The 22,746-nt window shown below is 37.3% G+C and overlaps 5 protein-coding genes across 5 annotated transcripts; 4 read left to right on the forward strand and 1 right to left on the reverse strand.

Annotated features, from left to right (window-relative positions):
• The first annotated feature begins 4,731 nt into the window (after positions 1 to 4,731).
• Positions 4,732 to 7,315, forward strand: LOC126783689 (F-box/FBD/LRR-repeat protein At1g13570-like). The gene is given in 4 exon segments (XM_050509201.1): positions 4,732 to 4,834; positions 5,424 to 6,335; positions 6,402 to 6,557; positions 6,679 to 7,315. Coding segments are annotated over 3 exon segments (1,353 nt in total). The 5' UTR covers positions 4,732 to 4,834; positions 5,424 to 5,453; the 3' UTR covers positions 6,994 to 7,315.
• Positions 7,316 to 8,206: 891 nt separating this feature from the next.
• Positions 8,207 to 11,601, forward strand: LOC126783367 (serine carboxypeptidase-like 2). Its single transcript, XM_050508825.1, has 14 exons — positions 8,207 to 8,496; positions 8,605 to 8,750; positions 8,843 to 8,919; positions 9,057 to 9,179; positions 9,366 to 9,468; positions 9,567 to 9,604; positions 9,717 to 9,818; positions 10,041 to 10,127; positions 10,233 to 10,394; positions 10,526 to 10,597; positions 10,784 to 10,902; positions 11,004 to 11,117; positions 11,228 to 11,285; positions 11,363 to 11,601. The coding sequence occupies exons 1-14, from the start codon at positions 8,327 to 8,329 to the stop codon at positions 11,444 to 11,446; spliced, it is 1,455 nt and encodes a 484-aa protein (XP_050364782.1). The 5' UTR covers positions 8,207 to 8,326; the 3' UTR covers positions 11,447 to 11,601.
• A 1,561-nt stretch (positions 11,602 to 13,162) lies between these two features.
• Positions 13,163 to 16,013, forward strand: LOC126785324 (magnesium transporter MRS2-3). Its single transcript, XM_050510971.1, has 6 exons — positions 13,163 to 13,636; positions 13,810 to 14,031; positions 14,124 to 14,252; positions 14,487 to 14,641; positions 14,728 to 14,953; positions 15,159 to 16,013. Exons 1-6 carry the CDS (start codon positions 13,193 to 13,195, stop codon positions 15,444 to 15,446), a joined length of 1,464 nt encoding a protein of 487 aa, XP_050366928.1. The 5' UTR covers positions 13,163 to 13,192; the 3' UTR covers positions 15,447 to 16,013.
• Positions 16,014 to 16,123: 110 nt separating this feature from the next.
• On the forward strand, positions 16,124 to 16,989 carry LOC126785325 (uncharacterized). The gene is made up of 3 exons (XM_050510972.1): positions 16,124 to 16,516; positions 16,613 to 16,659; positions 16,760 to 16,989. The coding sequence occupies exons 1-3, from the start codon at positions 16,300 to 16,302 to the stop codon at positions 16,889 to 16,891; spliced, it is 396 nt and encodes a 131-aa protein (XP_050366929.1). The 5' UTR covers positions 16,124 to 16,299; the 3' UTR covers positions 16,892 to 16,989.
• Positions 16,990 to 19,723: 2,734 nt separating this feature from the next.
• LOC126783972 (protein SOB FIVE-LIKE 5-like) lies at positions 19,724 to 21,303 on the reverse strand. The gene is made up of 4 exons (XM_050509493.1): positions 20,530 to 21,303; positions 20,363 to 20,446; positions 20,188 to 20,255; positions 19,724 to 20,088 (listed from the first exon to the last, which is right to left on the reverse strand). The coding sequence occupies exons 1-4, from the start codon at positions 20,938 to 20,940 to the stop codon at positions 20,043 to 20,045; spliced, it is 609 nt and encodes a 202-aa protein (XP_050365450.1). The 5' UTR covers positions 20,941 to 21,303; the 3' UTR covers positions 19,724 to 20,042.
• Between the last annotated feature and the right edge of the window lie 1,443 nt (positions 21,304 to 22,746).

Here is a 22,746-nt window from a genome sequence, read left to right on the forward strand (position 1 = left end):
GTTCAGTATAGGTGAATTTTTAATCGTGACCATATTTTCATGTAGTGACAACATCCGACGGTCTGTTTTCCCGAAATTCAATTCCTATATACAGTTGTCATTGGGGAGGTAAAGGAGATTTTAGAGTTTACCGAGTCGATCGAAATCCATACGTTATTGAAAATATATAAACTTTCTAGTTTAGTCATATTTCGCTATAATAATAATAATATCTTACGATTGGTTTTTTCAAATTTCTTTGATAAGTATAGTTGGTTTATAAACATACTCATTTGCACAAGTTATACTATGTTACTAAGCATGTTGTGACTTGAAATATTAAAACTCATAAAAGAAATGTTGACCGTTAAATGTAATTACGAAACTGAAATATGAATGTGGTACAAAACTCTCTGATTTTGGTCGTTAATTAGGTTTCGATCCGCGTGGTCAATCTTATATAACCTACTTATTCCCTAAGGACAGCTGTATCACTCATGTAAAAAATAAGTCCAAAAATTACATACGTGGATTCAGTGCATTATCTAGAGAGCGTAAATTTTTTGGGAATTTTTTCGAGTACCGGAGCAATTTTCTATGATATTCTAAATGTTACAAAAATATTAATAATTAATATAAAGTCAAATTATAGACACATGGCGTGTTTCCAACCACATAATATTTTGTGATGTTAAATTACTGTGACTCTAAAACCAAAAAAGAAAAGAAATAACAAAAAAGAAACCTAAACTAGTATCGACCTCTGCCTCTATTTCTCCATATGTATCGACCTTTTGATTTGTTTATCTTCGATTTGTTGCCATCCACCGCCACCCTCATCCATCACCCTTCTCCCTGCTCCAAACCTTAAAACCCATAAACCACTAAACCCATTAAAAAGTTACAACCTTAGCCCTATCAAAGAATGGCCATCACTACTCTCCTCATCACCTTCCTCCTCATCTCTGCAACCCTCATCCGACGTTGTCGCCCTCCTCTCTTTCAAGTTCCACTTCAATCCCATATTCTCAACTTTCCATGATCGGAAATGCCCATCATTGGAGAACACACAGAGCCTCCAACCATGATTGATGTAAAGGGAAGATCGTAGAAAAAGCTTTCCATGATTTGAATCAATAGTTGCACAAAAATGATTTGATGTCCAATTGCTAATAATCACAGCAAGCAAATGTTAATTAACACCATCTCTCCAACCAACCCCAGAAGATTTGACCAAAAAACTAAAAAGAATCAAACCCACCAGAAACAATTCGCACCTCAAAGGAATCTTAGAGAAAGAATATAAAAGCTGAATATTCACTCGGGGTTGGGTGTCGATGAGAGAAAGAATTCAAATATAATGTTCAAAGCTGAATTGGTGACATCATGGATCAAAAGCTTAAAGATTGATTATTTGGGTACTAATTTTGATGAAAAGAATGATTAATATGAACATGAATACGAACTTCAAATCAGCTAATTTATAAGAAGAATTGAAAACTATGAGTTTTTGTTGATCTAGTTTCTACAATTTCAATCTTGTTATTAAAATTTCTAATGTTGAAGTAAAAAAAAAAAGAGGAAAGATTACATTATTACATTTTAGAAGTTTAGTGAGAGAGAGAGTTCTACAGTTTATGACTTTCTGGGTTTCAATGAGAGTACAAGTGTACAACAACACATCAACTTTTTGATTGTTTTTACCCCTCACCTGTTTTGAAGCAAACGGTAACTGACGGACTTAAATTGACTAACGTCAACACATACACTGACTGAAAGAAGTGGTTGTTATTATACCACGTAAGCTAGGTGAGCCTTCACCCAGTGGAGGTAAGAATTTTCGCAATTATACGGGTACAAGGTCTTTATGCAGAGAAATTAGAAATCAGGTTGGAAAGTGAGCACGCCACAAAACACTAAGTTAAAATATATGTTGATCAAATCAATCATCTCGTGAGAAATATCTTTTGTCGGGATTTATATATTGTGTTCCACCACTTGATTAGTTTGCAGGGAAAGTGGAGCATGCATGAAATTACTAAAGCAACTTTTAGAATAGTGATTGTTGCAGGCACAGTAGGGTTTGTGTGATTGAATATATTGAAAAGGAAAAGCATGAATCAGTAGGATTCGTGGTTCAAACTCCAAACTGATCGATGATCCTCATGCTTCCTTTTCATAGCCGCCCAAAGATCATCATCACTTAAAATAGGGTTTATCAGCCAGAAAAAAAAAACAAAAAAAGGGGCAAGCTATGCTTATGTATGAACTGCTGGCATTTCATCATCGAAAAGAAGAACTGCTGGCATTTCATCATCGAAAAGAAGAACGGCTGGCATTTCCATAGTTGTACCACACAGAAGGAACAAAGAAGAGTGGATGACACAACTCCAAAGGAAAAAAATAAAATGGAGTTACCTAGCTGCACTATACCATGGTTAGCGCTTAAACGTGACACAAACTCAAACTTCAGAGCATGCATGCCTTGAAGTTGCATACTTCAAGCTGCATTTTCGACACGTGACCACGACATGTCTGCAACACAACTTGAAGTGGGAGCATTTGTAGACACATGAAATTTAATGAAGTAAATCATCTTCATTAAATGATTAAATCGACCAAGAACCCGACAAAATTGCACACGTGGCCCAAAAGTCAACAAAGTTAGTGCAGATCCGAATAAAACTCGTGTCAGTACATAAATGGATGATCGTAGTCGAAGCTACGTGATTCCGACTTAAATCGGAAATTAAATGTTATTGACGATTCGAAATGGTAATCTGACATTTGATTAAATTAATAAATTCCTTAACGGTTATAATTAAATCAATTATTTTCTGCTTAATTTAGTTATGAGAATAAGTAATTTTAAATTAATCAGAAAATACATATTGATTTAATTATACAATTAAAGAAATATTGTTATTTTAGTGTCATTAAAATATTCTATAAAATAGAAGTCTTGACACTATAAATACCCCTTCTAACATGAAGAATAAGAAGAAAAGAGAAAATCACTTGAGTAAGATCACTCTCAAGAAATCCCGAAGTCTCCTAAGTTCACGAAGAATCATCAAGCTACCAAATCGCTCGTTCTTCATCAAATCCAAATCTAAACTCAAGTCCACGAAGAATCATCACTACCAAATCGCTCGTTCTTCATCAAATCCAAATTCAAACTCAAATTCTCAAGATCAAGTACATGTCACCCTTGAGCCAAGTTACATACGGAGATAGAATCAGAGGAGTTCACAAAAATTGTAACCTCGCGTTTGATTATTAATAAATTACATTTTATTTGTACACGTGTCTGCATTATTATTTGTTTTCAGATTCTCGTTCTACATCATGAATGAGTATATTCCATATGTGGGTACGTACAATAGCCTGGATTGCTACTCTTAACATGCAACAGTTGATGGATGGAGGCCATGGTATGTCGATGGATAAGTTGCAGGGTAAATATTGAGCTCTTAATTACTTCTCAATCTGATGACAATCATCCTCTAACTCATCTTATTTCTGAAATATGAAAACGAAAACCTGTCCAATTGATTACTTTTGTTTGTCCTCTTCAAGATTCACCGAGAAGTACACAAATATAGTATCGGAAGGATTGACGTTTGCAACTGTGAAGGTAAATATTACTAATTAGTAATTTTGGACCAACCGAGAAGTACACAAATATACAGGGAGGGGGTCACAGAGCTCCACAATACATGCCGAAGCAATGTCTTGAAATGTTGGATAGATGGTTCTCTTACTATTCTCTATAGACAGAAGAAACTATTCCATTCTCACCTGCTATATAACTAGCACTCGAGCGTTTTCTATGTGATCGAGGGACTGAATTCGGTGAAGTTAATTAGTTTTCAGATTGGTTTAGTTGTGGACAGTTGTTCTTTTGTTCCCATCGAATGTAACTCTTTACAAAGATGTACTTCCATATTGTTGATCAAGAATAAATTAAGTACTTTATGTCAACTGTGTGCTAACAATCAGTTGTGTGACTGTAGGTGTGATAACTTTTCTGAGTTTCTCTCTAACAAAACTAAATTTTGAGTATAAATCTCTCTCCTATGTTCAATGAATGAAAGACATTATATCATCATTTGAAAAACAAACAAACTAAGAACAAAACGTATATCATCTCCCCTTTCCATCTATTCAAATGACTAATAAATGACATTTATTGTAATAATGTGTTAGAGCATCTCCAACGGTAGCATCTACTAAATTGTTATATTTAGCTAAAATTGAGTTATAGCAATCGATATTACAATATTATGTATTAAGGTTGCTTAAATGCGAACGGAATTGTCTTGCAATGAGCTACGAATACCTATCCATGAGTTTGGTCGTTTCCCACCAATTTTATATTTATCGGTGTTGTATTGTTCTTGCCTAATTTTCGGCAAATTCTATTGAATAAATTTATTTTTTCAAATAAATAAAAATTAAATTCTAAATGTTACGGTTTATCAAATCATAGAATGACACATGAGGAATGAATATTTAGCTATTTCTTTAACAACGGATGAGTCTCAATTTAATTTGATAAATATTTAATTTAGTAATTTTGTAAGTAATTCTACTGGCCCTGGACTCCTGGAGCTCTAATTTATATCAAAATTTGACTAATTATTAGAAAATTACAAATTAAGGGCACTAGTGCCGGAGATGCTCTTAAAAGCAAGTCCGAATTTCATTGTGATATAAAACAGGCTCTTAAGCGAACGAGGTCAAAAGTCAGAATGATAAGTCTTGTACGACACTCTCACCTCTTACCTCTCTGCCAAATCGCTCTCTCACCTCTCCAGAGTGCTCTGTTCTCAATCCCTCAACCTCATTCAAGGTATCATGCATATTACTCTTGAACTTCTCTTCTACCGTAGTTTGGGTTAAAATTTGGGATTTTCTTCATTTCTTGCTGCAAGTAATCAAATTTATTGATCGCTAGGAAAGAGATATCAGATTACCCAGGATAGTGGCCATTTCCTTTATTGTCTTGATTGTCTGAGAGTTGAGTTGTTTGTACTTTTGATCGGTGTTTTAAAGCTTTTGGGTTGGTTGAATTTGTTTTCCCTTGAACTATGAGTCAATGAAACATAGATTATGTTTTGTATTTTGATAAGTTACCAATAACATGCAAGTTAGAAGATGCAAACGCTTTGTTTTCAAGATTGCAGATTTGCAGTGGTGTGTATATCTCTAATGTCTGTAGCTATTATTCAATGTATAAATTACTGTAAAGTACATTAGAGATAAATTGGCATGTAAACTACTTTGAGGTTGATCAAGTATCAACAAATATATTCACAAGGGTTCCTAGCAGGACCATGTTCGAGTATTTTCCAAACTATATCATCAAGAATTTTAGAAATATTCGTAGCAGGATCACATTCGAGTATTTAACAAATTAAATATCCCTTCCGCATTTGCAGTGATTGAGTTTTAGTGTGCTGGGTTTGAAGATGGAGTTGGTTCAGTTGGATAGAATTAGCAGTTTGCCGAATGAGGTGACAGAAAAGATTTTGTCATGTTTACCGCTGAGGGAAGCAGTGAGGACAAGTGTTTTATCCAGCAAGTGGAGGTACAAATCGGCCATGCTTCAAGATCTAATCTTCAATGAACTTGCGTGGAGGGAAAGTCACAATTATGATGATCAAACCTCCCAAACCTTTGCCAACATGATTGATCATGTGCTCTTACTTCATATTGGCCCCATTCGCAAGTTTGATTTGTTTGTTGTTGAGGTAGCCACTCGTGATCTTGATCGATGGCTTACTCATCTATCAAGAAACTCGATCAAAGAGTTGGTACTTTGTATTTGGATATATAATTACCGGATTCCATCATGTGTGTTTTCTTGTCAAGATCTGGTTCATCTGGAGTTGGTTATGGGTCCAGACACTGAGGTTTGTCTCAGACCTCCATCAACATTTAAAGGATTCAGGAGCTTGAAGAGTCTTCAACTAGGTGGCATCAACATGGCCCGGCATGTGTTTGAAAATTTGGTGTGTTGCAGTCCTCTGCTTGAGAGATTAATATTGCAACATTGTAACGGTCTAATGGTTCTGAATATCGTTGCACCAAATCTCAAATTTTTAGATATTTTCGGTGCCTTTTATCTTGTCAACCTTAAGCGTACCCTGAATCTTGCTGATGCTTCATTCGCTGTTCACATCGATACTGATGGTCCTAACCAAAGATGGGTTCCTGATGCTTGGATTCCTAGCAGTTCTAGCAATTTGCTCAAACTTTTTGACCACCTCCCTCATATTGAAAGGCTTGCATTAAGTTGGACACCTTGAAGGTAATTTATTTGCTAGCTGGTATTATACTTTTATTTAGTGGTGTTTGTCATTGCTATTTGAATCTGATCCATGTTAACTAAGTGTGTTATATTTTGCATTGATCAGTATTTGTCTCTTGGTGCCTTGCCAGAAAAGCTTCCTAAAGCATGTGAATACCTGAAAGTTCTCTCTATGGTTATATGCTTTGATGATCCGGATGCAATTTTAACTGCTCTATGCATTCTGAGAAGCTCCCCTGCGCTGCAGGAACTAGAAGTTCTCGTGAGTTGATTCTGCCCAACTTAAATCTTGATTTTTACCAACTTTATGGTCGACTGTCTGATTAATTTAGAAAGCTACTGGCCAAAACTTCCAGTTTTAAAGTTATAGACAACTTTTTTAGGTGGACCGCGGAAAGAAACTCACAAGGGCACCCGGTGTTGTCGAAGCACAGAAATCTTCTAGTTTAGAAGTGAGCTACAATTGTACACATCCTGAACTGCGGCTTGTGAAAATAAGTAATATCTCTGGTGTTAAAGCGGAACTAGATTTCATCAAATTTCTACTTTTAGGTTCACCTCAACTTGAGAGAATGACTGTCACACCGCCTGAATTTCCTCAACCTGCTTCTGTGAAAGGTTTTCCAAAACTAGTAAAAGAGCTGCTCCTGTTTAAACGTGAATCAAAGCATGCAGAGATAGTTCTTCTGGACCCATGATTCTTCATTAATGAATTGAATCAGTCAGAGATTCTGGACTTCTGGTGAATTGAAATTGGGTTTGGAGTAGTACCTGTAAACGCATGCTTGTCGAGACAAGTTCTCATGTTTTCCATCGATATTTCCACTGTGGAAGTGTGAATGGTTTCTATATTTGATATGGTTTCCTTATCATGTTTTGCCGTTTCAGAGTTGAAGCTTGTTCTATTAGAAAACTTTAGGAATGTCTTTGGCTTTGAATCTTTTAAGTGCACTATGAACTTGTTTAGCATTGAACAAATACAGAGCACCATGAACTTGTTTAACCTTGCAAGAATGCAGTTGTGAGTTTCGTTTCTCCCTAGAGCCTGCCAGGATGACTCCACCTTAAATAGTAATTTGTCTTTCATATGGGTGAAGTTTGGGTACTACTCGGTTGTAATGGTAGAATGTTGATCAAGTGCATAAATGCATAATTGTTTGCTTAATACTGCTCTATGTTCTCTACACTAGCAGCATCAGAAATGGTTTGCTTAAAAACTAACCCTTGGGCCCAAAAGACCTAGGTGATTTGATTAACTTGTCAGTTGCCACCGTTGTAACCCGGCCCAAGACCAATTTATACATCATTGTTCGATTTGTTCACCCTGGGCATGAGAATGGCGAGAGCTTCTGTTCTTGAATACACATTGAAGAAAAACATTAAAAACTATAAGCATTCAAAACGTGACTTAACTTCAATTGTTGAAATTTGAGGTACTCTTGGGAAACTGTCTATGTTTGCTGCAGCCCTCTATTGGCAGCCATTAGAAATTAGAATGTTAGTTGCACACTGCTTGGTAGCACCTTAGTCTGTAAGTCAACATTTGATATATCCAGTACAACCAATTTATCATCATCATCATCCTTCAGTCCTCTGCATTTTCCACATGGAATATTAAATCATCCCAAATCCTAAGACCTTAAAGACATAATTAGAAGTTTACAACTAAGAACCACAGGTATGGCACACATATATGTAGCTCTAGTTAAAAGGAAAGGACGAAAGGTAGCTGCAATTGTCCTTGGTGAGCCTATCTGAACCAGCATATCCAAGAATTAAGGTAGCAACAAGATTCACTACCTGTCTTTCTCTTGCTAGAAAAATCAGTTAATCTGCTAAGCCACCAAGAACAGAAGCCGGTCACCACTTGTATAACCACCACATTGTATACATTACAAGTTTCCCTCCTCGCATTATTTTGCTCCTGCTCCCAGACGGTTTCTTTTCCCAGTCTATATGGGTAAACATACAAGTGCATAGAAAGTTCAGTTTGGGTTAGCCGAGTACCAGATTGATTTCATTAGTTGAGCAATGGCAGGGATAGTGTTACCAGAATTAGCAGCCAGCAGTGACAAGAAGATGAAATGGATGTGTCTGAATTTACTTCTTGTGCTGGTTCTCTCCGGTGTCGCTATGTCGAAGAATATCACTACTACTCTGCCTGGTTACCCTGGTACACTCCCATTCAGTCTAGAAACCGGGTGAGTCACTTTTTACCAACACCATATAGACAATGCCAGATTTTCTGGTTTCTGAGTGAGTTAGTAAATGTACTAATAGTTGTGAGGAATGTCCAAATTTGTGAGCAGATATGTGAGTGTGGGAGATTTGGATGAGTTGCAGTTCTTTTACTACTTCATTGAGTCACAAAGGGACCCTGTAAGGGATCCTCTCTTGCTTTGGCTCACCGGAGGCCCTGGTTGTTCTGGTCTCTCTGGCCTTATCTATGAAATCGGTATTCATTTTCTCTCTCATTCAGTTTTCCCACGTAGCTGCTACAAATTTGAAGTTAAGAAAATCAAGGACTAAGAAGTAGTACTATTGCAGGTCCATTCACTTTTGACTATACTGCCTTCAATGGTAGCTTTCCTACTCTCGTGGATAACGCTTACTCATGGACACAGGTGCTAAATCTCACTCATTACCTCATTTCTTGTTGTTGTCATTGTTGAAGCATATAGGAAAAAAATTATGCGTTTATGTCAGAATTTTGTGTCTTGTGTAATTTAATGAAACATGTATGTTGTAATCAATCTTTTAGATTGCCAACATTATCTTTATAGATGCACCAGTTGGTACTGGTTTCTCCTACTCAAATACTCAGGAAGATTACAATACCAGTGACACTGAATCAGCAGAAGCCGTGTACCAATTTCTCCGAAAGGTGAGGACTTCATGTCGCTTAATCTTCCATCAAGTACCAAATAAACAACAAAATTTCCAAACTTGAAGGGAGAAAAGAGGAAGAAAACGATTTGTTTTTTTTTTTTGCCTTTTTCTGTAGAAATAAAAACAAAAGGAAGTGATAAATGTGTTACATTTTGCTTACTTTTGGAGTTTGTGACAACAGTGGATGATCCAACATCCCAAGTTTAGGTACAATCAACTCTACATTGCTGGAGATTCATATTCAGGCGTCATTGTTCCTCAAGTTGCTCTTAAAGTATCAGATGGTTGGTAATTGAAAAAATTATATAGTTAATGTATAATTAACACATAACCGGCCAATTAGCGGCTTTTTCCTAATGACTTTTACATGGGTGTGCTGCAGGTAATCTTAATGGAGTCAGGCCAGCCATGAAGCTCCAGGTACATGTCAAAATCTCTTCAAAGAAGGGAACATCTATAGCATGCATGATATCTTAGTGTCTTACAGACTTCAGAACATGATTTAAGTGATTTGCTTCTGTCATTTAATCAGGGATATCTACTTGGAAATCCTGTAACAGAGTTGCACAGCGATGAGAATTCAAGAATCGAATTTTACCACCGCGTCACACTTATATCCAGTGAACTTTATGCGGTAAGATCTCATAGTTAGCTCTCAATTTACTACAAGAAAAACACTCTGAAACCAAAACATATCCTAAAAGGTGGAAACTTCATTATTATATAGCGTTAATTACTATCTAGTAATCCACCAGCTTATTATTATCTCATATAAACTGGATGACATTACGTACTTGTCTATATTTCAAACCTAAATTAAAACATTCAAAACTTATTGTATATATACTTGTTTCAGTCCATCCAAGAAAGTTGCCAAGGTGAATATGTTTATCCAAATGTGAGCAATTCAGATTGCATGGACGACATTGGACTTGTTGCAGAGGTTGTACATCGTTAACTACTCGTTACTTCTCTTTACTCCTTTATAGTGAACATTGCAGGCAAAACACTGACTATTAAGAATTTGTTTTCCTCTTAATTTTTGTAGTGCACTATAAGAGTAGATGATGCAAACATTTTGCAACCAAAATGTTCATGGGCATTGCCAAGAGTAGCAGATAGATCAATAAAACAAGGGCTGAAATTCTTTGACGACATCCCAGATGAAATCATTCAATCACCAACTAAACGAGAAAGACATTGGTGTCGTGTAAGTTCTTATCAAACTGTCTTTTCTTTCTCATTTTCTTTGTTCCGGTGAATGCAAGTGATTTTTATTTTTACGTACTTTCTGTAGCTAGACTGACGATTATATTACACACAATATTTCTGGTTTTACAGAACAGCAACTATGTGCTGTCTTATATATGGGCGAATGATGAATCAGTCCAAGCAGCTCTCAGCATTCGAAACGTATGCAATTTTCTCGTTATGTCATTCAATTTTCAAATGTTGTTAATTAATGCATGCATGTCATATCAACATAGTAATACGTATGCAGAACTTGAATTGATAACTTCCTTTCATTAATAGTAATTGTGAAACTTGTACTAGTTCTATTACTAACTAAAAGTTTAATCTAACATGTAAAAATATCAGGGTACCATAACGGATTGGAAGAGGTGCAATAAGAGTTTGGCTTATGAATCTAATGTGTTGAGCGTGGTTAATTACCATCATGAGCTCATCGGAAGAGGCTATCGTTCTTTAATATACAGGTGAATTTGAGATCACGGCATGCTGCATATATATTTAAACCAATTATCATTCTTAATTTTCACGCACTCCTAATTGATCCTAACATGCTGCACTGCTGCAGTGGTGATCATGATGGTTTGATTCCATACATCGGCACACTAGCATGGATAAATTATCTCAACCTGACTTCCGTTGATGGATGGAGACCGTGGTATGTCGATGGAAATGTTGCAGGGTAAGAATCGATAAGAAGTCTACATTTTGCTAAGGAGTAGCACAACACTCCAATACTGCAAATGTAAGACTAGAAATCCCAATTTGATTGATAAATTTTTCTTATCTCAGATTTACCGAGAAGTATACAAATGATGCGTCAGATGGATTGACCTTTGCAACTTTGAAGGTAATCAAGAACCAGTGTTTTTGTTGAGTAATTAATTAGTTACTGGTTTTTAATTAACTGTGTAAATCTTTGTGTAGGGGGCGGGTCATACAGCTCCTGAGTACATGCCTCAGCAAGCGTTGGATATGATAGATAGATGGTTGGCTTACTATCCTCTCTGATTGTAAGGAAAATAGTTGGCACCCTCTAGCTAAGTCACTTCGATCATGGAGAAACTTCCATATACAGTATATGAATCACGGCGCCATGAATCACACCCAATTTTGTGATATGATGTAATCCTCCAAATAATATTCTTGTTCAAGATGTTTCGTTATGAGGTCTTTTTTGGTATGAAAATTCTTAGTAATTGATGAATACACCCATATACGTTATAAGGTTATGTATACGGGTGGTGGAGATCTATATATCCGTATGCAAGTTATAATTCCGCTCTTATCAGCTTACTATCAGTTTTCTACGTTCATGACATACATGTCTAGTGATTAAGGGTGTTGCTAAATGTAACCAGCAGATTTCTTAGTATACCCAGCAGTATAAATAATTTCGGTACTACCCTTTAGTATTATAGAAAAAGAAAAATCGCATTATTTGATTGAACCAGCAGGAAAAACCCAATTCAAGGAGAAGATTAAAGTTTATGGATGATCCTCTATCGGCCCAATTTGTGATCCTCTATCTATCTACCCAATTACACAATGTTCTCGTTCCTGCCCAATTCTTTTGTTCTCGTTTAGTTTCTTCCATCTATCTATCTTTCTTCTAATATATGATCATCTTGCATGTTGATCGATTTCTCCAAGTGGGAATCCTCATTCATAGAAATTGGTTCAATCCTCATATTCTTAGTAGTGAAATGAAACCGGAAGCAATTTCAAAGAAAAGGAAATATAAGAGGAAGTACTTCCAAACTGGAAAATGAAACACAACAATTTATGTCAAATTCAATTACGAATGATAGTAGTGTATGAATGAAACATTAAATTCAAAAGAACCGGGCAAAAAGGGGAAGATGAAGTTAGGATATCATTGATGTTGGAGGAGAAGGTTGTGGAAGGTTTGGTTCGGTTTCTTACCTTTTTAAATTTTCCAAAATCAAGAATTTAAGGTGATACTGGAAATACCTAGAAAAATATCATAATATTAGGTACACTCAAAACCTTATCGGGTACGTTTAGCAGCACTCAGTGATTAATCGTCCGAGTATATCGACCTATGAAGCACGGACATGGTTTCTGGAAAGCGTATTGCGTGTCGAACACGGACACGCGAATTGACTTTGGATACGACCTGGACACGCGAGTATCTGAATTGGACACGCGAGTATCCGCATCGGACACGCACCAACTCATGATAAAAGTGAAAGTGCTTATGGTGATATTCGAACCTCGTAATAAAAATAAGGATGCTTGTAGCGGGATTCGAACCTTGGTTATCATCATTTTAATGCATATTTTGACATATATATACATTTAAATACTTTCAAATTTATAAATTATTTTTTTTAATAAATAAATATATATATATATTAAAAATAATATTTATTTAACGTTTCCACCACGTGTCCGTGTCCAAAAACATTTTTATATACCGTCTACGTATCGAATCGTGTCTAATACAGGCACTCGTGTCAATGTCCGTACTACTTAGATATCGACACTTCTAAAGCGCGTGGCCTCTAATCTCCTTTTGGTCGCGAAAGTAACACATCCTAAAATAGTGGATCAAAGTCATGACACGTAACTAGCGGTAAAAACAAAAAAGTCACCCACCTAGTGAAACACACAAGACCCGTGGTAATAAACGAAAAAAAACTACCCCACAGTAAATTCAATCTTTCCGGACTTTTAAAAACAGAGAAAAAGAGAACCCAAAAAAATTCCCAAGCCAACTGAGAGAAAGAAACCATGAGAATCCATTATCCCACTCACCACCGATCCAAGTCCGGCACCGACCCCGACGACCCGGACCCGACCCGGGCCATAATGTCCGGTCCGGGCATGACCGTGGGCGGCCCGCTGCGCAAGAAAGGCATGGGAGTCAAGCCGTGGCTGCTCCTCGACTCCAACGGCCAAGCTCAGGTAGTTGAGGTCGGAAAACACGCCATCATGCGCCGCACGGGTCTACCCGCCCGGGACCTCCGGATCCTCGACCCGCTCCTCTCGTACCCGTCGACGGTGCTCGGTAGGGAGAGAGCGATCGTGATTAACCTGGAGCACATCAAGGCCATCATTACTGCCCAGGAGGTTCTGCTGTTGAATTCCAGAGACCCGTCGGTGATTCCGTTCATCGATGAGCTTCAGGAGAAGCTCTCACGCCATAGCCAAGCCTCCAAGGCCATGAAAGCTCAGGTTGAATTTCATCTCGTGGTTGAATTTCGTCTCGTTTAGTTTTAATTACTGTTGTGGTAATTTCATAGCAATTACTGCGATTGTGAGTGTAAAATGTGGTGTAATTTATGGTGATTTGCATTTGCGAGTGTACACTGTAAAATGTGGTGAAATTTATGGTGATTTTTGGTCAGGAGGGGAATGGCGAAGAGTCGAAATGGTGTGACTTGGAGGAGGCCGAGGCGCATTTACGAGGCGTTAATGCCGCTGGTGGTGCTGGTGGTGGTGCTCAGGGAGGGGAAGCGAGTGGGAAGCAAGGTCAGGAGGAGAATCGTGAAGGATTGAAGGTGCTTCCTTTTGAGTTTACGGCATTGGAGGCGTGTCTTGAAGCCGCGTGCAGTTGTTTGGAGTGTGAGGTAATGTGAATTAGGCTCTCGGCATTGGCTCATTGGTTTTGTTGTTATGAGTTGTTTGTTTTAGTTTGGAGTTTGTGGATTTTTTATTGCAGGCGAGGACATTGGAGCTGGAAGCTCATCCGGCTTTGGATAAGCTCACGTCAAAGATTAGTACACTCAATTTGGAACGTGTGCGTCAGATCAAGAGTCGGTTGGTGGCTATTACAGGTCGTGTGCAGAAGGTTAGCTTCACATTTTAGTAGAACAATCTGTATTCTTTCCTGTGTGGATGCCTTTATAATGGCCGAGTTGCATTTTGTAGATAAAAGTCATAAAACAATGGAGCCTTGCACAGTTGCATTTTCTATGCCTGTTTGACAAGTTTTTCTTGTGTTCTTTTCTTTGTGGTATGAGTTTGGCCGTTTGATCACCAGGTGAGGGATGTTACTGACACTGGTTATTTTTTTGACTTCTAGGTGAGGGATGAACTAGAACACTTGCTAGATGATGATGACGATATGGCTGAAATGTATTTAACGGAAAAGTTACAACTTGAAAATTCTACTACCTCATCTTTGACTGAGAGAGATGATATGAATGTTGAAGGTCCACAAGCAGATATAGATGACAGGCATGGCATCTTATATTGCATTGTTTCATCGTAATGCATAGGCATCTCATCTTTAGTCCTAACTTTTCATGTTCTGATGTGTGTAGGAATCTCGCTGATATATCATTGGATGCTACTGGGGAATCCTTGAATTTTGAAGGAGATCTTCGAAACACTGATGACCCCCAGCATGAATCCCTGGACATACATGGCACTCATACTAGCAGCACTCGTAGTGTTACAACTGGCAAGAATCTTGATGTCGAGGAGCTTGAAATGCTCTTGGAGGCATATTTTGTGCAAATTGATGGTACACTAAACAAGTTATCCACGGTATGGAAGTTTCTACGTCAATTTTTACAATGCTGATACCTTAAAGTGAACATCTATTGGATAATGTATAATTAAACAGAATTAGAGTCTTTTGAGACTTGAACCAGGCAATAGCTTTTTTAACCAATTCTATTCGTGGGTGCTGTTTATTTACATGATGTTAGTGTTCTTATTTATTTGACTCATATTGATTCTTCTTTGGCAGCTGAGGGAGTATGTTGATGACACTGAGGATTACATCAATATAATGTTGGATGACAAACAGAACCATCTTCTGCAAATGGGTGTAATGCTGACAACAGCAACCCTGGTAGTTAGTGCCTTTGTTGTTGTGGCTGGTATTTTCGGTATGAATATTAAAATTGACCTGTTTGATGAAGCCAAAGCGGGAATGCGAGAGTGGTTGTGGACTATTGGTGGCAGCACTATAGGGTCCGTAGTCTTGTACATAATTGCTATCGTATGGTGCAAGTATAAACGCTTGCTGGAGTAGTGAAGGTTGGATCAGGGTTCTTTTATAAACAGGAAAGGTGCTCAACAAGTTGTTGTGGTAGACATCCTCTATGTAGACAGACATGATTCTATACAGCGTACTTCCTTATTTATGATACACAATGGAAACATGCATGGAATAAAATTCAGCACTGGCACTGCTCTTCAATTTTCAATGGAGTAACATCTCTGGTGATTCCGAAATCCCTGGTCATGAGCTGGAGTACTAGACTACTAATCAAGAAATTAGAAGCTCTGCATTAGAATCGAGGACAAGCTTAACAGAAGCTTTGATGACTTGGGAGAGCTGAACTGAACTTGCAACCTACGGTCTAAATAGACGAATCATATGCAGCGTACCGTACACAGTTGCTGAACTCGAATGAGTCGAGTCTGCATTTGTTCTTGATAATGCGTTATAAGTATATGACTGTATATGTGTATGTACTTTCCAAATCTCATGTACTTCTCAGATCACAGTACAGTAAATGTGTATGTACTTATCATACAACACTACAGCATGTTGTGTAGGTACTTGAACTTGAGATATGGTAAATTGTGGTTGAAGTTCTTTCTTTCTTTCCAGGCATTTGAGTGATTCGGAAATTGTACATGTACTGCAAGAGTTTACGTAGTATCATATTTCTTTGTCTAAAACTCTGTCAGTGAAATAGTGCTTTTCTTTGGGTTTATATGGAAGACAAACTATGTTTTTTTTAATAAATAGCTGACGTGGATTTCTAATTAGGAACTTTGAGCCTGTTGGGAAGGCTTGACTAATTACAAGGAGAAAAGGAACCTCATCTTCTTCATTATCTACATGTTTAGAAAACAGGTGGTTGTAGTGAAAAGCCATGAGCTCAATAGGGCAGAGCATTTTGATGGCCCTCACTGTTACTGTGAACAAGTTTGCTTCCTCTAATGTGCAGGCAGTTCAAAGAAAACATAGAAAAGGACCAAAGAAAACCACTTCCTCCGGCACCACAACCGATTTCGGAAGAAGAGGGCTGCTCTTATCTGCTGCAGTTGCTGCTCCCCAACTCAGTGACTCTGCCACTGAGCTTCTCAAAAGTAATACATTTTTTCTCTCTGTTTTTATCATCAGTCTTAGCTTCATTGTGTTTGGTTTGCTTGTTGTAAGCCAGTAGTGATTGAAATATGTATCAGAGTATCTTAAGAAGTCAGAAGACAACAAGGCCAAGAATGACAAGGAGGTAAAAGAAGATTCTTGAACCTTATCCACTCACTCTTTGTTCTGCATTTAGATAATATTCATTTTTCTGATACCATGTTTTCTTGTGATTATGTTTGCAGAGAATGGACGATTATTACAGGCGGAATTACAAGGACTATTTTCAGTTTGAGGAAGGACCTTTGAGGGGAAAGAAAACACCGCTTACAGAAGCAGAGAAGGGTATTCTTGATTGGCTTGACGGCAACAAATGAAACCCAAATTGTACAAGTGCTTGAATTTGAAGAGTAATGAAGTAGATTTTAGTTGTGCATTAAGCTTTTGTTTTGAATGAATATTCTTCTGTTTGAGCAAATTACATATAGGCTTTGTTTTTGCAAGCACCTATCTCACAATTTCTTCACGAAATGAAGCCGAGTATAACACAACCATCAAAATCCACATAATCAAACAAGAAGTTTGAGCTTTTGCCAATCACAATGAACCTGATTGAATGCTCGTCGCTGCAGATACTTTGTCTCCAACTCTTCCGAAACTTAACCCACAAATCCATAATGAATTTAAATCAGATGGTTCACAGATTTCGGGCCTTTCTAAGGAAAAGCCCATTTTCGTCCTTCGGTTTGGGCTTTCCTCCGGGCCCCTGAACCTTCTTTAGTAGAAAATCGGGAACTTGAAGCCGATGGCCGGAAAATTTGTCATGCCCTATCCCTGGCATGCACGTGCCGCCACTGATCCAACATTTAATTTTTCTTGAAAAAGGAAATGAGCTCCACAGGCTCTGCTAATCCGAAGGCCATCTGGAACTGGTGTTTCAATCAATTGCAACATGTAACAAATGACAGTGCTATGTGATTTTGATTGCCAAGCAATATGTAAGGTACTTGTTTCAATTCATCGTTGAGAAAAATTTCGACATAATATTTATATATGATGAAAAACAAGGTGTTCGATAAAATGCTTCAAATAAATCGAAGCTCCTACATATATGTCATGTACGTCTAAATCTCTTATGCTAAATTTCTTTAAACTTTCTCAAAGGGATTCCCTAGTAATTACATGCAAATTCTTTACTCCGTCGTCTGTATATTCATTTCACATTCACCCTTTCTGGGATATATATCCGATCTTGGCCCTTAAACCCCATGATTTCCAGATTTGTGCTTTCTTTAGTTTGATTCATGCAGTATATACATGTAAACTTTTTTCTCTGGCCGAATACGAACAATGGAGAGTCACAGTTTCTACTTTCTACTGCTTCCTGTAAATTGATCATATCAACACCTCTAACTCTGTTACGGTAGAATTTGTATATTACTCTCGATCGGCTGCAAGTGCAGGTATGTATGTGCTGATCGACTAGCTAGCTTAGTCATATCCGACTCATATGACATTGATATATGCAGGTCCTTAGCAGAGACGATAAGAATTGCTGGTGACCCTTTGTCTGAAGAAATGGGAACACTAGAAGTTAAGCTGCAATCTTGATAGCAGGCAGGGACTGAATGTTACATAACATTTCATAATCTATACATGTAAGTGCAACACGGCTGCTAGCCTTTCTTCCCCTCTATATCATTATATCATATGTTACAGAAAAATTTGAAGGCTTTGTCTTGGCGGTGGTTACTTGGGCAAAGATGTTTTCCCATACCTCTTTGATTTCTTATCTCAATATCTCTGCACTTCTCTCTGCCACATGATGGAACGCAGTGTAGTGAAGCAAGAGACTAATCATCACTTCTATATGTATATTTTCTGATAACAGTAGACAACCTTTTGTCCTTCATGTCCTTTGTGTCCTTGCTTGCCTTCAATTTAGTTCTGTATTGTGACTCTGCATGAGTGTTAGTGGTTAAACTATAGGGCTAAACCCTAAAATCAAAGATAATGGACTTCCTTTATAAAATGGATAGTTGATTGACTGCATGGAAGACTCCAATTATTGAACCTAAAATTTATATAATTGGAAAGAACATGGGATAGGGCTTGGAATTTAATTTTGACATCCTAAATTTCCAACTACTAGCTAATGATCTTATCTATATCCTTTTCAACCTTGAAAAGTTGAAAGAGAAGAACAAAACTATATATAATTTGAATGGGGCGCTGCAGACTGGGAATGGTTTGGGAATAAAGAATAGGCAAGAAAGACATATAATTGTGCATGCATGACATAAAGTCCAATGACAGCTTCCTAGCAGACAGAGTTGGAGTGTGCACAATTACATTGATATAAATAGAAATTCACAGGTTATCTTCTAAAAAATGATATAGAAAATGGGATACTTCCAAATGAGATAAAGGGCACATAATAAACAAGATGGGGCATGTTCCATTGGGTCAGGGAGATCTCAGGCAGGATCTCCTGGGCTTAGAAAAGAGTCATAAGAGATGGATATCAAATATTCCAACATTAAGTTTGGCATTTCTGTAATATTATCAGGCTGCCCATCACTCCTTACACAGTTACACTTTTGCTTAATCGTGTCTTATTTTCCATCTGCATTACAAGCCTTGAGATTTCCTTAGAGAACAAGTATGATCAGTATGGGATGCACCCTTGTCTTGACTCATGGGACATTGTCCTCATTGGAAGCGTTCCCTTAGTTTTACTTCTGAAGGTAAAACTAGGTTTTGCGATTTGATAATATGGATATGATTGGAATCCTACCTAAGCAAATCTGATGTTTGCTTAGTCTGTTTTGTGATTATGAAGTTTGCGACTAGTAAGCCATCAGGGTTAGGTGGAAACTTCACTAGGTCTTGTCTAGTTGAAAATTTAAGCTTCTGGTTAAGCTACACTATTAAAAGATCTATCTACGTCTTTGGACTGCTAAAGCTACCTGATTTAGGGGAAGATGAATGGCGGCTGACAAATTTGGAAAAACAAATTATTGCCTATATGTGATGATAAGACACAAGATTAACTTCTCATAAATCTGACAATGAAGAATATCCACTTCTGAAGAAAATTCCTCTACGAATAATTGGTTTAGGCAAATCAGAACTGCTCTAGAATGTTGATTACTTGCACCTCTAAGATACATCTAGAAATATTGTTAAGGACTTAAGGCTATTAACTGTTCCATAAGAAATAGGAGTTTGCTGAATTGGTCACAAAAAAATCTGCTTACATAAGTTCTAACTTTTCTTTTCCTCCATTCTTTTTGGGACTGAGCAAAATTTCAGCTCAGTTGCACCACTACAAGATGACATTGAATTAAATTTTGGAAGCATGAAAATTTATTCCAACTTCTCCTCTTAGGTTGTTTCCACATTGACAGGTAATGGGAGAAAAGAAACAAAGAAAGAAAAATTGAAAGGAGCAAGATCCCTCTTTGAGATCCAATTCCGTCTCTACTTTTACAACCTCCACACTAACACATGCAGCAACTGCTGATATCATTTATGATATGAAGATCTTGTTATCTCATTCCCTTCAAACCACCTGCATGTTTAGAAACAAGCTCTGATGTTAGTTTATAACTTGAAGTACAGAAACAATTGCAATGTAAATGTTTATAAGAATTAAAAATGAGTACTCAACTGGTTTTGATCCAGAAGTTGATTTCCTGATTGGAAGAAACCATAGTGGTTTTGGTATGCAGATCTCCCCTGCAAGAACAGAGTAATTATTGCTAGCTATTTGCAATTAATCAAATAATTTATAGCTAAAACTAGTAGTAATGGATAACACGAGCATATAAGAAAGCCCCAAGTACCTGAAAATGAGTTGATGAGAAACCTTGTGAATAATCCAGGACACTATCACCGGAAGCCTGATTATTGGACACCATGAAATTGTTCTGCAAAATTTATTCCCCATCAGATAAATTTAAACACCAACAACATCAAGTTTGTCACATTGATGAAAACATGAAATTATTACCTTGGAAATGTTGAACAAAGGGGAGCTAGCAGTGTCATCAAGAAAAGATGGTTGATGTTGCTGTAGATCTTGATTCAATGTTTGAACATCTTTGATCCTCTGCTTTCTTCCTCCATACTTCAATGTCTGAACATCTTTGGATGGAGAATAGAAACCCCCATTATTGTTTTCATCAAAGTAAACCTCATCTTCATTGAAATGAGGAGGCCCCGAAGAAGCATCAGAAACCATTGACTGGTCTTCTTCCTCTTCTTCATCCTCATTACTATAGCTAATTCTCTTTTCCTTATACTCCTCACAAAAACCATCTTTATGTAAACCACTGGGATGTTGAGAAAGAACAGATTGCTCTAGGTATAGAGTCCAACCAGACTCACAACCGCTACTGCATTCTGATGCCAACACATCCATATTGATTCCTTTGTGTCTTCACAAAGAACAATACTAGCTCTGATATATAGACAGAGATGATCGTGTATATATGAACTGTTACAAACTACAAAGTCTCTCTACTGCTCTAGATATATGGATACAGCGTATCTAAGCTCTCAAACTCAAGACTGTATGATTGAAATTAGTGTCTCTCTAAATTTGGAGTAGCTCCGGTTTATGTAGGGATAGGAGTGAGGAATGTGGTGGAAAAAAACAAAAGAGAATCGGACTCAAATAATCGTCCCAGGCTTGTTTTGTCCTCACTGTCCTCAATTCCATCGGCTCTCTTATGTGAATGAATCAAAACTGCCAGTTGAGAGAGAGAGAGAGAGAGAGAGAGAGAGAGGTATAAGTATAACCTCTTCACATGGTATACAGCGAGACACTGTCTACTTCTCTTAGACAAAACCCGGTACACGTCCATTTTCCTCCTTCCCCAATATATGGACACCTATCTTCTTCAAATTATACGAGTCATCTCGATCTTTCTTTCTCTCTCTAATGAGTTTTCCTTTTTAGGGTTGATAAACATTAAAAACTCCCATCAGGTTAAAAAAGTTTAAGATTATTTATATAACGTTTTTTTGTCTAAACAGTCGACTTAAAAGTTTATATTTTATCTTTTAAAGACTTAAGAATTTCTAGAAAATGCATTGCAGTACGTCTTATTTTTTTTAAAACATTGTTGATGATTACATGGCTTGATTTGATCGAGGTGCGGAGTCTTTAGTGTGAGATCTTCTAATCTATATGTAAGTGTGGTCCGTCATATACAGATGTACGTTTTCATAGATATTATAGAGCAATTATATATACATGCTGCATGTCACTCAACTAAATTAGCTTGTTATTTGCAAAGCAATTATCATGTTCTTGTTGGACACTGACCCTTACTGTCTGTCCTCAAGTTTCGTGTTAACATATCCGTAATATGATTGTTGATATTTAGCTTTTATATTAAGATTTATCAGACATTGTTAAAAGATATTTTGGTATACCTTAGATTGTCTTCAAAAGTTTGAGATTTTCAAACGTACTGTTGGTAGTGGAGATTTGAGAAACAAAAAACAGTAGTTAGGTGTGTGTGTGTTTGTCTTGTCTCAATAAGAATCAAGTGTTCAATTATTAAAGGGTTTAAGCATGACTGTGTAGAATTGGGGGAGGAAGGGATCGAGTTCTGTAGAAAACTTCTTGGGGTAAAGTGCAGTTGACTGAGTTGTGTTTATGAATCCACATGCAATCACATTCCTATTCATTCATTCAATCACACTTCTCTCTCTCTCTCTCTCTTTTGCAGGGTAGAGTATTAGGGTTTTACTCACTCTTTACCTCTAAGAACTCACACACGCATGTGGGCACGTGTGCATTTGCATACTATGCAGAATTTCCCACATATTTACACACATGTCTGCACGTGCCAACACGCACTTCCACCCTAAATTGCATGCTCTTACAAACTCCCTGCATTTAAAACTATCACTTGCTCCTTGTACCAAAAAAAAAAACTATCACTTGCTCCCATCCCCTCACCACTTTCTTCTTCTCCGTGTGATCGATATATACGAGTAGGTCTGTGCAGGGGGGGGGACACACATGGGCCAGTGGGGGCAGCTGACTTCGCTCAATTTTTCACAGTCAGATTTTTTTTTAAATCAATGTATAAGATATATATATTTGTTTTAGGCTATTATTCATAATTTGGTGCATCTAGTTGTTAATTGTTTATTTATTCTCTTCATACTTTTATTAATTTAATTAGAATTTTTGATAATTCTCGCATAAGTT

This window comes from Argentina anserina, chromosome 2 (genome assembly GCF_933775445.1).
Source record: "Argentina anserina chromosome 2, drPotAnse1.1, whole genome shotgun sequence".
In the NCBI taxonomy this organism is placed as follows: Eukaryota; Viridiplantae; Streptophyta; class Magnoliopsida; order Rosales; family Rosaceae; genus Argentina; species Argentina anserina.

Coding starts and splice junctions, on each gene's coding strand:
- LOC126783367 (XM_050508825.1), top strand. CDS start 8,327: ATGGCAGGGATAGTGTTACCAGAATTAGCAGCCAGCAGTGACAAGAAG. Junction 9,180..9,365: donor TGTACCAATTTCTCCGAAAG/GTGAGGACTTCA, acceptor TTGTGACAACAG/TGGATGATCCAACATCCCAA. Junction 11,118..11,227: donor GTCGATGGAAATGTTGCAGG/GTAAGAATCGAT, acceptor TTCTTATCTCAG/ATTTACCGAGAAGTATACAA.
- LOC126785324 (XM_050510971.1), top strand. CDS start 13,193: ATGAGAATCCATTATCCCACTCACCACCGATCCAAGTCCGGCACCGAC. Junction 13,637..13,809: donor CCAAGGCCATGAAAGCTCAG/GTTGAATTTCAT, acceptor ATTTTTGGTCAG/GAGGGGAATGGCGAAGAGTC. Junction 14,253..14,486: donor TTACAGGTCGTGTGCAGAAG/GTTAGCTTCACA, acceptor TTTGACTTCTAG/GTGAGGGATGAACTAGAACA.
- LOC126785325 (XM_050510972.1), top strand. CDS start 16,300: ATGAGCTCAATAGGGCAGAGCATTTTGATGGCCCTCACTGTTACTGTG. Junction 16,517..16,612: donor TGCCACTGAGCTTCTCAAAA/GTAATACATTTT, acceptor AATATGTATCAG/AGTATCTTAAGAAGTCAGAA. Junction 16,660..16,759: donor AGGCCAAGAATGACAAGGAG/GTAAAAGAAGAT, acceptor TTATGTTTGCAG/AGAATGGACGATTATTACAG.
- LOC126783972 (XM_050509493.1), bottom strand. CDS start 20,940: ATGGATGTGTTGGCATCAGAATGCAGTAGCGGTTGTGAGTCTGGTTGG. Junction 20,447..20,529: donor CTTTGTTCAACATTTCCAAG/GTAATAATTTCA, acceptor TAAATTTTGCAG/AACAATTTCATGGTGTCCAA. Junction 20,256..20,362: donor TCTCATCAACTCATTTTCAG/GTACTTGGGGCT, acceptor CTGTTCTTGCAG/GGGAGATCTGCATACCAAAA.